This window comes from Wyeomyia smithii, chromosome 2 (genome assembly GCF_029784165.1).
Source record: "Wyeomyia smithii strain HCP4-BCI-WySm-NY-G18 chromosome 2, ASM2978416v1, whole genome shotgun sequence".
In the NCBI taxonomy this organism is placed as follows: domain Eukaryota; kingdom Metazoa; phylum Arthropoda; class Insecta; order Diptera; family Culicidae; genus Wyeomyia; species Wyeomyia smithii.
Window position 1 is genome coordinate 69,064,416 of NC_073695.1, and position 18,002 is coordinate 69,082,417.

The 18,002-nt window shown below is 40.7% G+C and overlaps 1 protein-coding gene and 1 long non-coding RNA gene across 5 annotated transcripts in view; one reads left to right on the forward strand and one right to left on the reverse strand.

Moving 5' to 3' along the window:
• Positions 1–393: 393 nt before the first annotated feature.
• Positions 394–13,224, reverse strand: LOC129723035 (uncharacterized). 3 transcript variants are annotated; one of them, XR_008727701.1, is made up of 8 exons: positions 13,032–13,224; positions 1,768–1,993; positions 1,638–1,710; positions 1,155–1,582; positions 989–1,095; positions 858–938; positions 587–799; positions 394–532 (listed from the first exon to the last, which is right to left on the reverse strand). It is a non-coding gene; the product is annotated as an uncharacterized LOC129723035 (long non-coding RNA). The 3 variants fall into 3 exon arrangements; XR_008727702.1 differs by lacking the exon at positions 13,032–13,224 and adding an exon at positions 2,112–2,785 and having other exon boundaries at positions 858–932; XR_008727700.1 differs by lacking the exon at positions 13,032–13,224 and adding an exon at positions 2,112–2,785.
• Positions 13,225–14,265: 1,041 nt separating this feature from the next.
• The window catches only part of LOC129726014 (helicase domino), a 28,164-nt gene continuing 24,427 nt past the window's right edge, over positions 14,266–18,002 (forward strand). For both annotated transcript variants that reach the window (XM_055682539.1, XM_055682540.1), the window contains exons 1-3: positions 14,266–14,443; positions 14,991–15,100; positions 15,178–15,848. In XM_055682539.1, coding sequence (XP_055538514.1) covers positions 15,002–15,100; positions 15,178–15,848 — 770 coding nt within the window. In that variant the 5' untranslated portion in view covers positions 14,266–14,443; positions 14,991–15,001. The remainder of the gene's footprint in view (positions 14,444–14,990; positions 15,101–15,177; positions 15,849–18,002) is intronic.

Consider the following 18,002-nt stretch of genomic DNA (forward strand, 5'->3'; position numbering starts at 1 on the left):
GGGGTCAGCATGAGCAGATTTGATCGGTGGTTTTCAACCGACTATTTTATACGGTTTAGATAACAATTCTGTGGTTATTACAACAATACCAAGACAAAAAATTGAATGGTGAAATCGACCATGTATGGTTAAGATGACAAGCTTTTTTTATACTTTGAAACTGTCATGATGACCATGTTTAGTTATAATGAACCATCGACTCAATTGTTCGTATAACAAGAGAATAGTAATAGATTTCAGATGCCAACAAAAACTTGTTGTTTTGACCATGTATTTGTTGTCTGAACCAAATTAAACAGTCGGTTGAAAATTTGGTTGGTTTTATGTTTGAATTAGTTTAATTATAACTTAAGTTAGAAAGTTAGAATAACATTTTAAGTTACAAAGATACAAATAATGCTTCAAGCAGATGGATTTTAGTACATTTTTAGCCCTACGCAAGAAATAATTCTATAAAATAGTTAGTACCAATAAATAAATATATTTCCGAAATATGATAGGCGAGCCGTTTGGCTTCTCAAAACCCGTTTACCTAAAAGTAGAAATCAAATGAGTTCCAAGAATTACGAGTCGCTTCATAAAGTACCTTCTAGCGGGCCATAAATATGTTTATGTCACTATGCTTCACAATAGTTTGTTCGGGTTTTTGCAGATTCCGTAAAATTGAAGTTTATTATGTTGTGAACATTTCTAGTATATCTTTTCATCGATTTCGATCGGGTGATGCGGATGACTGAGACTTCTAACGGCGTTAAAGGCTGTCAGGTTTGTTCGATGAAGATAAGAATGGTTTGTCACCCTGAAAGTAAAATTTAATGAATGACAATAATTACGTGTCACTCTTACAAATTACCTACCTACGGGTGTATCAAAAGTATGCTTTTGCCACTACGCTTCATGGTGAGTTCCTGATGGCCTATCGCTATCAGTATCTGAAACTGCGAACATACTGGTAAACTCTACATAGCATTGATATTACTAAAAATACCTATTTAAGTTTCTCAAATTATCAGCTGTTATTCCATGATTATAACTAACGATGAATGGATATACTCCCGGAATACGATTGGCTGGCTGTTTGGCTCCTTAAACCCGCTTGCGTAAAAGAAGGAATTTAATAAGTTTAAGAATCATCAGTCGTTTTCATAAACTACCTTCGGGTATACCATAAACCATGCGTGATGTAAGCATATAAACATGCTTCATAATAGTTTGTTAAAGTTTTTCTGTAAATTTCCGTAAAATTGCAGTAGTAGCTAGTTTTAGTTGTGAATCTTGAACTACGTTAAAGTGACCAACTCTTATATCGGCAGCTTGAAGCTAATGACGTCGAAGTCAGAAGTGATTCGTGCATTGGTGGCTGATTTCGGTATTCGGTATTTCTGAATCTGGTGCCGGTCTTCATTTTTTATTCTCCAACAGAACAATGTCGCCTTTATCCATGGTGTAGCGGGACACCAGCAGTAAATGGTAGCAATAATGTTAATATCGGCGCAAAATGCTGTCAACTCAGACTAATGTAGATAAGGAAGGTTTAATGTGAGCCGCGTTCAGCACGTTTGTCTCCCAAAAAGTTGGTTACCTGAAGGTTAAAAGTTGATGAGTGGTAATAATAACGTGTCGCTTCAAAAAATTACCTTCAGGAGAGCCAAAAGTATGCTTATGCTATTACGCTCTATGATGCATTTCTGATGGTCTCATCGCTATTATCTGTAACTGTGCATATATTAGTAAACTTTTCATTGCATCAATATTATTTGAATATACCTATGTCATTTTCACATATTATCAGCTGTTATTTCTGTGTTTCCATGAAGCAACTTCGGGTTCCAATTTTGGCTCCGGCAGCAAAATCCATCTGTTTGGCGGTTAGTGAGATAGTCGGTGAAAGATTTGCGCCGTCCAGTATTATCGTGTCATCAACCAGATGCAGCAGTTCATTCCATCGCGGCGAAGCTAGTCATTTATTAGAACCTCTTGATACCTGCGTATGCTATAACGATAAAATAAGTTGTAAAAAATTACAACTTTCCCGTAAAAGCGGCATCAAAATGGATTTTGATTTTTTTTTCTTCGCGCATGCCACGAGGTATATCCAACATGACGTATACCTGAAGTTTCATTTTTTTTTCGCAAGCTACCGTTAATAACATCCTAACGTTCTGTCCGATTCGAGAAAATGAGTCGGCAGGTCGTATGTCTCTGGGACGCTGGTATAAGATCATCGAATACGTGTCGGTGAAAGATATTCGCTGGTTGATGCTTTCGGAACTGGTCGATTTCAGTTAATCACAAGAGGTCTGCAAAGTTCAATGTAATATATAACGGAAATACTATTTTCATTCGTTGTTTTGCTTTCGTCTTGATTAGACGCAAATTGTTTATCTCCGTTTGATTCGCAAAATAACAATACACGAGTTATCGTACGGGTGTTTTTTTTTCGATTAGTTCTTGTGTGCGATAACAATAGCCTGCAATATATCGGCAGAAACATCTTCTGCACACTGGTAGGGGCAGGCTACCCCGCCAGTGATCTGATACGCAGCTGATATTCCAGCAAGAATAATTCTCCGGCACCGCTGTTACCCCGCTAGCAGCACGGACCATCATACGATCGAGCGAGTGGAAGTCAACTACAAGTGGCATCTACAAGGTCGAGTGTAAGATACGGCCACTGTGTCACAACACGAAGCTGGATCGTCATTGTTTGTTCTGCGGAGACACTCGATTAATCCAACTATCAGCCGTGAGGTCGTGACTTAGACGTTCGGTGAAGTATTCACTTTAGAATTTTTATCATTATTATTAATATTATTATTATTATTGTTATTATTATAATTATTATTATTATTGTTATTATTATTATTATTGTTATAATTATTATTATTATTATTACTATTATTACTATTGTTATTAGTATTAGTATTACTGTCTTTTTTTTATTTTGATCCATTGTAGTTTGAAAAATTGTTTTTAAAATTTAATATCAACTACTTGATCCCCCCACCCCCCCACATTCGAATATTTATCGTTTGTGTGCGGTAGAGCGTAACGCTCCCGCAAAATGGACGACATGCAGGTGCAACTATTCCTGGATGTGGAAACAAATGGGGAAGAGATTGAGATCTCCCCCATCAATTCCCCTCTACCTTCCCCGCTACCTAGCCCCGTACCAAGGGTACCGGCGACACGGGTGAAAGCTTACCCAGATGCTTCGAAAGGTCCGTTCGTAGTTTACTTTAGGCCCATAAAAGCCTCTTAACATTATACAAATAGGCAAGGACCTGGCAAAACAGTTTTCGGCCGTAATCGAGATTACGAAGGTGAGGCCGAACAAACTGCGAGTTGTCGTGAGTAGCTTGAAGCAAGCAAACGAAATTGCTAGCTACGAGCTCTTTATAAGGGAGTACCACGTGTACATCCCTGCCAAGGACGTATAGATCGACGGTGTGGTTACCTCACGGTCGATGACATTTTGCGTCACGGGGTTGGCTGCTTCAAGAACCCCCTGATTCAAGATGTAAAGATACTGGATGTCAAGCAATTACATTCAGTATCCATCGAAGAAGGGAAGAAGAAATTCCTCCCTTCGGATTCCTTCCGTGTAACATTCGCCGGATCCGCACTGCCGAACTACATCTCTTTGGACAGAGTTCGTCTGCCTGTACGCCTGTTTGTACCGCGGGTCATGCATTGCCAAAACTGCAAGCAGTTAGGTCATACAGCCACCTACTGCTGCAACAAGGCACGCTGCAGCAAGTGCGGAGGCAATCATGCCGAGACCGCTTGCAAGGAGGATACTGAAAAGTGTCTTTACTGCGAGGGAACTCGGCATGACCTTTCGGCGTGTCCCGCGTACAAACAGCGCGAGGAAAAAATTAAGCGTTCCCTTAAGGAACGATCAAAGCGCTCTTTTGCAGAAATGCTTAAGAGGGCTGAGCCACCCTCGACAGGAAACATCTTTTCCTTTTTGCCAACCGATGAGGGTACATCTGACGATCCCGTCGAAGGGTGTTCTTATGCCTTGCCAGAGGGATCTAGGAAGAGGAGAATGCTCAACTCTCCTAATCTTTCTCGCAAAGGTCGTAAGATAACCCCTAGCGGAATGACCAATAAGATAACACAGAAAGGAAGTGGTGAAGAAAAACCGAAGCAAGTACCCCCCGGTTTTAATTTCAAATCAAACCAGGAGTACCCACCGCTTCCTGGGGCACCAAAAACCCCTCGTGCACCCATTTCTCGATCAGAAGACATAGAAGAAACAGGGTTCATAAAATTCTCTGATATTGTGGACTGGATATTTAAAACATTCAACATACCAGATCCCCTTCAAAACATTCTTCTTGCCCTTCTCCCTACAGTGAAAACCTATTTGAAGCAACTCACAGCAACTTGGCCCCTCATTTCAGCTATCGTATCTTTCGATGATCAATACGTCGAAAGAGGTTAGGAATTTTGTCACTGTGTTACAGTGGAACTGCAGAAGTATCATCCCCAAATTCGATTTATTTTCACATTTGATAAACACATACAATTGTGATGCGTTCGCGCTCTGTGAAACTTTTCTTAATTCAAATGGCCAACTTAATTTCCACGATTTCAACATCATTCGTCGAGATCGAGACTTACACGGTGGAGGGGTACTTTTAGGGATCAAAAAGTGCTATTTTTTCAGAATCGACCTCCCCTCGATCTCGAATATTGAAGTTGTTGCCATTCAAACGAATATGAAAGGAAAAGACCTTTGCCTTGTTTCGTTATATATTCCCCATCCGCACGGATTGAACAGAAGCAACTCCTTGATATAGCAGAATTGCTTCCCGCACCTTTTTTGATTTTGGGAGATTTTAACTCTCACTGTTCGCTATGGGGGTCGCTGTACGACGACAACCGATCTTCTTTAATCTGTAACTTGATCGACGACTTCAATATGACAGTTTTGAATACTGGGGAAGCGACACGCGTACCTAATCCTCCAGCACGTGAAAGCGTGCTTGACCTATCCCTCTGCTCGACACCACTAGCGTTAGATTGCCAGTGGAAAGTAATCAACGATCCCCACGGTAGTGATCATCTTCCAATCGTTATATCAATTGCTAATGGTTCAACTCCCCCGAACCCAATCAATATTTCCTACGACCTTACACGTAATATTGATTGGAAGTGTTATGAGTCTATTATAGCGCAATCTATCGAGACTCACGAGGAACTTCCTCCGGAGGAAGAATACGCGTTCTTAGCTGGCTTGATAATCGACGCCGCGACTCAAGCTCAGACGAAACCGATACCCGGGGTAACGATTAGACAGCGCCCTCCCAACAAACGGTGGAACAAAGAGTGCTCTGAGCTGTACGTGCGAAGGTCCGCGGCGTATAAGGACTACCGGGAGTACGGCACTGTCAACCTGCTTCGAAAGTACGAGGCACTGGGCAGGCAGATGAAGAGCTTAGTAAAGGCGAAAAAACGCGGGTACTGGCGGCGGTTCGTAAACGCGTTGTCGAGGGAAACAGCGATGAGCACTCTTTGGGATACCGCCAGGCGCATGCGGAACCGTGACGTTTCGAATGAAAGCGAGGAGTATTCAGATCGCTGGATACTCGATTTTGCCAAAAAGGTCTGTCCGGACTCTGTACCGGAACAGAAAACCTTTCGCGACGCGTTATTAGTAACTACGGAAGAGCCTCCATTTTCGATGTTGGAATTTTCAATGGCTCTCCTGTCGTGCAACAATAAGGCTCCAGGGTTAGATAGAATAAAATTCAACCTGTTGAAGAATCTATCCGACTCTGCAAAAAGACGCTTGTTGAATTTGTTCAACAAGTTTCTTGAGCTAAATATTGTTCCGCATGACTGGAGGGAGGTAAAAGTCATTGCTATTCGGAAACCCGGGAAACCTGCCTCTGATCACAATTCATATAGGCCGATTGCGATGCTCTCTTGCCTCCGGAAATTAATGGAGAAAATGATCCTCTTACGGTTAGACAAATGGGTCGAAACCGAGGGCGCAACTACGGGGGGGGGGGGCTAAGGGGGGCTACAGCCCCCCCCCCCCCCCCCCTAGCAAGTTTTAAGCCCCCCCTAGAATTTCCCAGAGAATAATTGTAGTCAATATAAATACATCCAATACTTCCTATCAGAGCATCAAAATCAACACAAATTGAGAAGTCATCATTCATTGGCTGAGAACTAGTACTGTGCCCAGGATCGATTCTCAAACCTAGCTCTCTTACTTACCTTACTAATAAGACGAGTGCCGTGGTGGCTCGTGCTGTATCAAGGAGTTGTTGCCATGCTGCTCGGTTTTGGGCTGTGTTTCGCCAGTTCCTCAGACGTCTCATCACCCGCAAGTCTCTTTCGATCTGGTCGAGCCATCACGCACGCTGCGCCCCCTAGTCCACAGGGTTGCTGAAGAGAAGTGATTTCACAGGATCATCGTCCGGCATCCTTACGACGCGACCGGCCCACCGCAACCTATTGACTTTCGCTAGGTGTGCAACGGGGTTCTCTCCAAGCAGCACGTGACCTCATGGTTCATGCACTATCGCCATTATCCGTCGTCTGTCTGTACTCCACAATAGATAGGCCGCAGCACCTTCTGTTCGAAAACTCCAAGAGCGTTGAGGCCAGAAGCGTTGATGTATCGATTCCGTAGAGAACTACCGGTTGTATCAGCTACATCGTCAACTTTTTACTTCGTCGTACTAGACTCGATCGAAGTGGTCATGCCAACACCTCCATCACAATTGGTGCGTACGTTTGTATGTCTGAGAAAAAAGAGCCGTCGATGAGAACATGGTCAATTTGGTTTGTTGTACGTTGGTCAGGTAATCCCCAGGTGGTTTCGTGGATGTCTTTTTGAGGAAAGCAGGTTCTTCGGACTGCCAGTCTGCGGTAAGCTGCGAAGTTGACGCATCCCTGGCCGTTGTCGTTCGTGACGGTGTGCGGGCTAATCACCGGCTTATATGTTTTCCCTACCGACCTGAGCGTTCATGTCCCCAACGACGATCTTGATGTCTCTACGCGAGCAGCTATCGTAGAGTTTCCCAGCTAAGCGTAGAACGTTTCTTTCTCTATATCGGGAGGTTCTTCGAGAGGGCAGTAGGCATTGAGGATGGTGTAGTTGTAGAACCGGCCTTTTATCCTCAACAAACACAACGTGTCGCTGAGCGCCTGCCACTTGATCGCACGACTCTGCATCCTGCCCAGCACGATAAAACCGGTACCCAGCTCATTGTTTGTGCCACCGCTCTGGTAAAATTGTGCCCTGCGGCCACAAATTCGCCGTACCTTCTCTCCTTTTCGGTAAAGCTTCTGGAGCGCAACGATGCCGAACTGGTGAAGTTCTAGCTGATTCAGCAGGATCCGGTCGGCATCCGAGGCGTTAAGCGATCTACTGTTACATGTACCGTGCTTCTAATCGTCTGCCTTATTTCGTCACTAAATCATTGCGAGTAATTCCGGTTTGTTTTCAATTCTTGATTGTTCGTAGTATGTTTATTTTAGCATGCTGCTTTACTAGGGCTGCGATACCTAGTCTCGCGACGGGGCCGCCGTCTTGGGTGTAGAGGCGAGACACCGCATTTCATAGTTCACCGTCCACTTCGGATCAGTCGCTGTTCGAGCCGCCCCCATCCTGGAAAACAGACGCTCAGACAAGCTGCTCTCCAAAGAGAACAACTACTGCTTCCCTGTCAGCATACGACCAAGTTCCCACCGGATCCCCAATCTTCTCATGGTTGCTCGTATTCCAGTCGGTTCCACGTGGAGTTAAGAATATGGCATTATGCCTTGGACCACACTGGGATCTATTTTATGCCGACTAGCACGGGTGTACTGCTGGTACGCACTGCCCAGCCGTTTACCAAACCTAGTTCGCCTCAATATCGAATCAGTGTCAGCTGAAAGAGATGGTCAAAATATTCAATACATCTTCGGAGATTTATTCCCGATTGAAGTGATTTTGTCTTCTGTTACACTACTTTATGCGTTTTTAAATAGGCGCATTGTAACTCTTTCTCCTATTTTTTTAAATGAAGTTTATGAAAACTTACCCACCCTAGAAATTTGCCTTAGTTGCGCCCATGGTCGAAACTAACGGGTTACTTTCAGATACTCAATTTGGCTTTCGCCGGGGCAAAGGGACGAACGATTGCCTAGCGTTGCTTTCTACTGAAATTCAACTAGCCTTTGCTCGAAAAGAGCAAATGGCTTCTGCGTTCATGGATATTAAAGGGGCTTTTGACTCTGTCTCTGTAGAAGTTTTAAGCGCGAAACTTCATTCGCAGGGACTTTCACCAAATTTGAATAACTTTTTGCTCAATTTGTTGTCAGAAAAGCATATGTATTTCTCACATGGCGATTCGACAACTTCCCGAATTAGTTACATGGGTCTTCCCCAGGGTTCATGTTTAAGTCCTCTTGTTCCATCCGTCACGACAGCAACAATAAGAACGCGAATACATAGACAAGGCAATATGAGTACATACATCCCTCTCTACCAAGCAGCTCGATGGAGTGAGCACCGATTCATCGATGCTATTCCCATTCATTCTATGTACGACCATTGAAGTGTTCAGTTCGTAGTTCGCGCGATCAAATTTAAATTTAAAGCTAATATGAATAGTTTGCTAAGTGTTAATCACGTGTATTCCATCGATCGATCAACCGTATACAGTCCACTCTAAACTAATCCGGCCAGGGAATCGTGAACAACTTTTTAGTGTCACGGGTTTCACGTTTCTAACCCACGTCTTATGGTCCATTGATGTGGAATACCTCTCTTATATAATTTTTACGTCAATGACATCGATGAATGTCTTGCAAATTCGTGCACGCTAAGGCAACTTGCAGACAATAGCGTTGTATCCATTACTGGTAGCGAGGCTAGCGATCTGCAAGGACCATTGCAAGATACCTTAGACAATTTGTCTGAATGGGCTCTTAAGTTGGGTATCGAATTCTCTTCGGAGAAAACTGAGCTGGTCGTTTTTTCTAGGAAGCATAATCCAGCTCAGCTGCAGCTCCTACTAACGGGTAAAACGATCTCTCAGGTTTTAGTCGCTAAATATCTCGGGGTCTCTAAATGCACCTGGGGGTTCGACTCTAAATGCACCTGGGCTTGTCATATTAGGTATCTGACACAAAAATGCCAACAGAGGATTAATTTTCTTCGTACGATTACCGGAACCTGGTGGGGAGCCCACCCAGGAGACCTTCTAAGGCTTTACCAAACAACGATATTGTCTGTAATTGAGTACGGGTGTTTCTGCTTCCGCTCCGCAGCAAACACACATTTGATCAAACTGGAACGAATACAGTATCGTTGTTTGCGTATTGCCTTAGGTTGCATGCAGTCGACCCATACGATGAGTCTTGAAGTGCTAGCGGGTATTCTTCCGTTGAAACATCGTTTTTGGAATCTCTCTTACCGGTTGCTTATTCGATGCACAGTTATGAACCCATTAGTAATTGAAAATTTCGAGAGGTTGGTCGACCTTCAATCTCAATCCAGATTTATGACTTTATATTTTGACTATATGGCTCAAGATATTAATCCTTCTTCATACGATTCCTCCAATGTCGCACTTTTAGATACTTCTAATAATGCTATATTCTTCGACACCACCATGAAACAAGACATTTCTGGTATCCCGGATCAATTGCGACCCCAAGAGATCCCTAAAAATTTTTCCAATAAGTTTAAACATGTTAGTTATGATAAAAGGTTTTACACTGACGGATCTAATCTAGATGAGTCCACTGGCTTCGGTGTTTTCCACGAAAATTTTACCGCCTCCTACAAACTCGATGCTCCTGCTTCCGTGTACGTCGCAGAACTTGCTGCCATTCAGTACTCTCTTGGGATCATCGAAACCCTGCCCATAGACCACTACTTCACCTTCACAGACAGTCTCAGTGCCATTGAGGCTCTGCGATCGATGAAGACTGTGAAGCACACCCCGTATTTACTGGGGAAAATACGGCGGTTTTTAAGTGCTTTAACAGATAAAAATTACCGGGTTACCTTAGCGTGGGTCCCTTCTCATTGTTCCATTCCGGGCAATGAAAAGGCTGACGCTTTAGCTAAGGTGGGTGCTATTGATGTGATGATTGATGGCGATATTTATGTAAGACCGATTGCTTATGATGAATTTTATAGCATCTTGCGTCAGAGAACACTCAACAGTTGGCAATCATCATGGAACTCAGATGAACTGGGACGGTGGCTACATTCCATTTTTCCTAAGGTATCGACGAAAGCATGGTTCAAGGGGTTGGATGTAGGTCGGGACTTCATTCGCGTGATGTCCAGACTTATGTCCAATCACTATACGCTAAACACACATCTCTTTCGTATAGGGCTTGTAGACAGTAATCACTGCGTTTGTGGCGATGGCTACCATGACATCGAGCATGTTGTTTGGTCGTGTACCGAATACTGTGGTGTTAGGTCTGAGCTTATAGATTCCCTTCGGGCCCGAGGAAAACAACCGAATGTACCCGTTAGAGACATTCTGGGAAGCGGTGATCTCCAGTACATGACACAGCTATACGGGTTTATAAAAAATGCTGGCATTAAAATTTGATTTCTTTTATCTATTTGCTAGAATACAATTTCTGTCACAAACTGAAAGAGAATGATACACCCGGCTGGAGACACTTAAACGAAGACTCGGCATCTCTATGTTTACGCAGACACCTCAGACCAAAACTGCTCAAACAGAACATCACTGGTTAACCACGTACAAATGAATACATTCTGTAATATAAAATAGTTAAAAACAAAATTGTAACACCCCTCCTCTCACCTTAAATCCCCACTAGCTCGTAGTCGGCCGCGAGAATAAAAAAAAGGCCTCCCTCTTTTCCCTGCTAATTTAGAATTAAAAAAAAATGTACTTGGCTCAGTTAAACATAAATTGTATCGTGCCGTGTCAAATAAACTATTTATAAAAAAAAATACTATTTTCATGCAGTTCAAAATAAATGAACCCGAATGGAATTATCATAGATATTTTTTCGAATATCAATACAAATAATTGATTTTAACATTAATAGAACAGAATGAGAGATATTCAGCTCTGGAAAGATAATCGTATAATGATATAAAATTGACGTATGATATAAAAATAATTGAAAATGCAAGTTTTGTGTATAAATTATTGATGGCCAGTTATTACCGTGTTAACACATCGATGAACAACAAATACCAGAATTTAGTTTCTCAAAAGCGCTATCGAAAGGGAAACGCGTAGTGTGATTTCGCGCTCTAAATTGATACCGTCGGACGTCGGTCGTCACATTTAATTTGAGTGATATACACTAAAGTCGCTTTTTACGCGAGGGATACGTGCCGCGTAAATTCCGGAATCCGCGTAAAAAACCGCGTAAATTCCGCAATCCGCGTAATTCCGTAATCCGCGTAAAAAAAAACAGCGTTAATTCTGCAAACCCGAATAATCCGCGCAAAAAATACCGCGTAAATTCCGTTTATTAGTTTTATTAGTCCGAGTTTTATTGCGCTTTTTTGTAAATCAACAATTTAGTGAAAAATTCACCAAAATATCACTTTCAGGTTTTTCAAAATCATCAATTGTTATGTATATTTATATTTTCATTACAGCAACCGCTGTTAAGAATTCCAAAAGATTAAAAAACTACAAGGAAGATTAAAAAACTCAAGGACGGCATTAGTCAATCCTATTGTAAGGCAATAAATGACTCAAACAAAAGAAATAATAATAATAAAAAATATAAAACATAACAATAATAAAAATTATGATAAAAACTACCTAATAAAACTTCTGAATGAGCATAGCATATTTGATCGCCCGTGACCTGCCCGTGTAAGATAAAAATCAGCTGAAATTGCACAAGGAACCCTGAATGCCTGCGAATAACAATTTATTTTAGTGTGCAACTCTAAATAAAACTTCTGCATAATAAAACAAACCAAATTAATGAAAATTAAACATTGTAATTATTTCAATCTCTATCGATAGAGGCCGTCGACTTCGTGGTAGGCCTCGCACTCGTTAGATGTTTCCTGTCGAGGAGGATGCCCGCGAAATAGGTGTTAGGGGTGATTGAAGGATAGCAGCCCAAGACCGAGTGACATGGCGACGTATTCTCAATTCGGCATTGGATCAATAATCGGTCTGTCGCCGTAAAAAGAAAAAAGAAAAGTTATTTCAACCATGGTGACAAGAAAAACGTGTAATGGAATTGCATGTATAGGTAATCAATAATAAATTCTCCATCTATATCAAATTAATGCGCCCATACTACGCATAGCGACTCAGTCATACAACGAATTTCACTTGACATACATGACCCTTTGAGATAACAATAGTTCACTCTTTTTAATAACGTTCAATTTTCTCATTATAGCTATACTTTTAATTAAAGTAAAACGCTTTTCATACTTGAAATTTTATAACATTCATGCATACATTTAAAAAGTGAATTTTAGCGCTGTTCATTTACTAATTTATTTATAAACCCATGTACCACACCAAGATTCTGTTTTATTGCAATGAGACGAATTTTGCTTCAAAATCATTAGTTTATTCTGAATCACAGGCATCTTCCTACTTAGGCAGCAGTTTTCCCACTTTAGAACTGCATAGGACATTACCGGTCGGAATATTTGTTAGTAAACAAACAGTTTATTTCGGACCTTTCTAATTTGTTTTAATGACTTGATAAAACCATTATTTAACAACACCTTATATGTACTAGTTTGAGGCTGAGGATTTGCGTAAAACAGTCCAGCGAGTGTATAACTTTTTTCGCCTGTTCATTTACTAGTTTGTTTCACCAGGCGTTTACGGTGCCTCCCATGGCTTTATTTTTACCCCCGACCGGACACTATCCATAGCAAACCACTCGTCGCTCAGTGTCAAAAATGCATTTACAGTTACTCTTTTTTTATCAATTTAACAAGTACTTCAAGCACTCCAAATACAAGCACATTGATAAGTGGACATCTTTGGTATCCACTTTAATCAATTTTTCCGGATGCCACTTACCAGCAAAGCAGTAGCTTGTGAAAAGTTGTTTTAACTGCTCGTTTATATTTCACTATATTCCACAACCCGGTGAACAAACTTTTACTATTGAGCCAAAAATATAAAAGCATTTTTGAAAAAGGATTTCAATCAATAATTCAACACTTTCGATTATATAAAATATAAATGATATAAAATTAACTAGGGCCTTAGCCGTCTTGACAGATCGAAACTAGAAAAAAATGTGACTGATGCAATGCTGCCCGAAAAATATTACACGTTTATTCGTATGACGATAGCAATAGGTAAATTTAACTGGTAAACTAGTTCTAATGAAAAAATCGATAGTTCAGATTACCAGTAAAAACGTAGTCGCTACGGCCGCTGCGATTGAGTTGTTTGGACAATGTTAATAGTTGCTGCTTTGTTTACTGTCATGGTATTTTCAACCATGATCTATTTCAAGGCGACAATTATCATGGTAATAATTACAAAACTCGGCTATTGTTACGATAACCATGAGTGTAAGGTCAAAACTAACATTTTATTTTTCTCTGTGTAGGGTTTGCATGCGTGAAAAAAGCAAACCCATGTGAAAAAGATGAAATCCACAACCTTCAATTTCACTGGATCGAATTCGTTTACAGCTCCAAGCGAAGTGAAATTTTTGCAGGTTGCATTGTTCACGGGCGTGAAATAAAGAACATTTTGTACGAGATTTTCACTTCGCTTGGAACTCTAAATAGGGCTTTAAGTGAAGCGAATTTCACTAGTTAACACTCCGAGCGAAATGAAAATTGGCTGCAACTGACAGAATATGAACGCACGCAAGTTTTCGCTTGCTGCTGCTTTTTCCGCTACCGTTTGCATGCGTGAAAAAAGTAAACCCCAGTGAAAACATGAGATCCACATCCTTCGATTTCGCTGGATCGAATTTGTTTACAGTTCCAAGGGAAGTGAAATTTTTGCAGGTTGCATTTTTCACGAGCGTGAAAAAATGAAGATTTTGTACGAGATTTTCACTTCGCTTGGAACTCTAAATAGGGCTTAAGGTAAAAAAATCGAATGTCGCGAATCAGTTTTTTTTTGACACGCGAAGAGATACGCGGTCTATTTAAATTTCACTGCTCACCCCTCGGTGATATTTTCGCCCGAAATATGGCATCAACCAGCGGAAGCATCGTTTTCGTCAGGTTGGCTACCTCGCTAATAAGACAATTTCGCCCCGTGCAAGCATCATTCTCTTTTCCGGCAGTCACTCAGTAGGAAGCATTTTTCTTGTTCGCGTCGCAAAATTTGCAAATAGAAGCAAAACTCGCGTCTTAACCGGGTCCGGACTTTCCCGACGGAACAGAACCAACCGTAATCGATCTGCGCGGCTAAAATGAATGTGTTGCATCCCAAGCTAGGATACAACTCGCTAACTGGTTGAGGTAAAGTTAATTGAAAGAAGTTCTAGATGGGCGAGTCCCCGTAGTGAAAAGCAAGATGGCTGCCGTGCTGTGTGTCGAAAGCGGCTAGTTGATGTAAACGGCCGTCTACGATACCAATAGTGAAATGCCGGGAGCAACGAAAAATTAACATAAGGGCCTTTAATTTTCTTTTCCATCGACTTGAGAAAAAGTTTTAACAGTGCACATATATTTTTGGTATTTCAGTAACAGTCATTGTTTTGACAATTAGTGAACTAGCTTGATTAGCAGTTTGGTTAAATTAGTTGATTGTTATTAAAAATGTTGAAACGTTCAACGACTCGTTTGGCCATAGCTTTCGATGAAGCACGGTAGAATAATTATATGATGAAACCGTTTACTATTCTACTCGAATGAATAATTTTCGATTCTATTCTTGGATCGTTAGTTATCTCATGAATACAATCGAGGCATTTGTCTGATTGTTTAGTAGAGTAATTGAATACCTACTGCTTTCTTTGTGATTCATACGAACTAATCTGAAATTTGTTTGGGTTTTCGCTTACAGATGATTAAAAAATGAATGAAGGTGATTCAGCGGGAGGGCAAAAAGGTCGTACCCTAGCCCTTCCTGCTGGGACTGACCAGAGAATATCGAACATCAGCAGTGTAGGCCATGTAAGTTCTGTTGCCATCGGAAGCAGAGTGCAGTGATGTAATCTTTTCATTCTCTCCATTTCATCATAAAAATTTAGTTGCCCGTTGGGCCTGTGGTTGCTTCCCCACCAATGTCCCGTTCGTCTGCCGATGAAAGACAACAATTTCAGCAGCTACAGCCAATGCAGAGCACTGGAGGATTAGTAAACAAACCACTTCATCAACAACAATCATTCACCGGTAACGTTAATCTGATTCCAACGGCCGCTGGAATCGTTTCGTACAATCAACAACAGCAGCAGTTTGTTTCTGCATCCGCTAGCAGTGGTGAAAACATATTACATAGCCCAGTTAACAATGTGAACAATGACACAGGTCCTACCGTTATTATCAGATCTGCAGTGGACAGAGAAGTGCGAACGCAAAATTCAATTGTTGGAACAAGTGGAAATAGCAGCAGCAGCACCGGTAGTAGTGGAAGAATAGTTCCCGGTGGAAACGTACACAGTGACAGCAGCTCAAATAGTAGTGCTAACAGTGCAAGTGCCGGTGATATCTACGTACAAACTGCAAGTAGTAGTGGAACAGTAAGCGGGTCGGGTGTGGGTGCCGGTGCAGGACTGGTGGGATTAGCTGGATCCGTGTCACCAACCGGCCGAAAACGTCTAAAGTTAGAAAGTCCCCTCGCAGAAGTGGAGTATGACATTTCCGCATTGAAGAAACAAATTCTTGAACACAAGTATATGAGATTACGGAGTATTAAGGAAAAGTGAGTAACCTTGTAATGAATGTTGATACTAACTCATAGCCTATGAGTCATAGGATAAGGTTTTTCTATGTTTCGTTTTCGGCAATCGATTCACCAATATTCGAAGTAATTGCTTTACAGAAATAACTGATTTTGAAAAAATGCTATCAGTGACTTGGTATAGTAGGTATTTGATTTCACATTGGGAAAGTAACAAAATGACCTTGTCCAAATAGATCAAGCAATTGAGAGTAAAGCTTGAAGTCTGGTATATAAAACAACATACAGAAACTTATGTCGAATTCGTTTTTACGGCAGGACTATCCCGTCCCGGACTACGCTTTGCAGCTGAAAAAAAAACACTTTCCGAGCAGTTGCAATGGTGTGCGTAATACCAGAGGTAACTCACTTTTGTATTGGTCATTATCGCCATTGTCTTTTATCGCATTTGTGCTACTGTACGAAAAATTTGCCAATTTAATGAAAAATTACCAAATAACGAAATAAATAAAATTCAACCTGATGTTTGACACGCGAAGAACGATAATCAAAGCAAACCGATTTTGACACATACGTGTGAATGTGTTGGTGTCTTCAAAACTGCACTCTGTTTCTTGCGCGGACTGTCCGGGACAGAAAAAGGGTAGTCCGGGATAGTCCGGAAAATGTAAAAAAAAAACAGTGATAGGACAAAGTGTAGTCCGCGGGGTAGCTACACCGCAAAAACGAAAACGACATTAGAAATGTTCGATCATAATTCTGAACGTTTAGTCTGCTGTTAGTACTGGCTATATACAAGAATAAGTGATGAATGTCATTTTCTCGTCACGCCATACCGATCATTTATCTTATTTTATTTTTTTAAATATATATTTTCATTTTTCGTTACGAACAATAAAATATATTTTCAAACCGCTTAAGTTCCTAAAAGTGTGAGCTTTAAGCATATTAACGCAAACATATTCCCCTCTAAAAGGGTAAGGTCCTATTCCCATCATTACTACAACTATTGTAATGAATGAAATGGCCCGTTCACGTTTGTGTGTTGTAAAGATAAATTCAAAATTCAATCAGGTAGTTTAACAAGTATTTGGTAACGGTAAGCTATTTAAGAGTCAAGCGGGTAAACAAAACATCTGAAAAAAATAGTTTACCAATAAATGGACGAATCTTAAATAGGTTCTCAAACGTCTGGAGAAATGTGGAATTATTAGGAAATTTGATTTCACCTGCAAATATGGAAAAGTGAGATTTTTGAAAGATATTAGCGAATTGAAAATACAGGTGACACCTCCAAAACGGATACCTAGTTATGTACAGTAAATTTTGTCAGCTTAGGCACATCAACTCAGGGGTTTAGATCATAAATTGATTTGGATTTTTTATACCATTCTTTCGCGTGCTACAATACGGGGTAGAAAACCGGTAGGTCTAGTGTAGCTACACCGCAAAAACGATTTCGACATTAAAATTCGGTAGTCCAAAATCAAAAATCTACGACACCATTCGAGTGTTCTAGAGTCCTTCTTACAGCAAAATTTCTAGGAACAAATCTATAAATTTTTGGGATACAGGGTAAGAGATTGATTAATCACGAGCCCACTATTTTCATCAATCGAGAAAATGGACCCCAAATTTCTGAATTTTGATCAATATTGACAATTTCCGTGACGGGACCGAAAACTTTGTTGAACTAGTCGACCTACGAAAATATGAAATATCATTCACCACACAAAAATGTTTGAATAAATACAAAGCAGATGCGAATTGCTCCGGTTCGGGATGATTGAAATAGTGTCCCTCGATTGGGAACTTTAATTGATTGCTGTTAATTTGCTAAATCAGATTTACAATATGAAGACAACTCCAGACAAAGAAAAAAATAGGGAACCTAACACACATTCTGAATATATTGTTTCAATACACAGGCGGTTTCATAAGTAAATCTTTAAACATGCTCGTGACAAATGTCTGCCCAATTATATGCTGTTTTTTATGATTTTCTTAGCTTTTGGACAAATACACATAAACAAATTCTTTCTAATTATATTGAAAGCTTGTTGGTCGGCTTGACATCTGACCATAACAACTAAAATTTGATTGCGATAGCTTTGGCATTTTGTACATAAACCTGGAGTTTGATATGCATATTTGCATTTTTCTAAGTATTTTGGC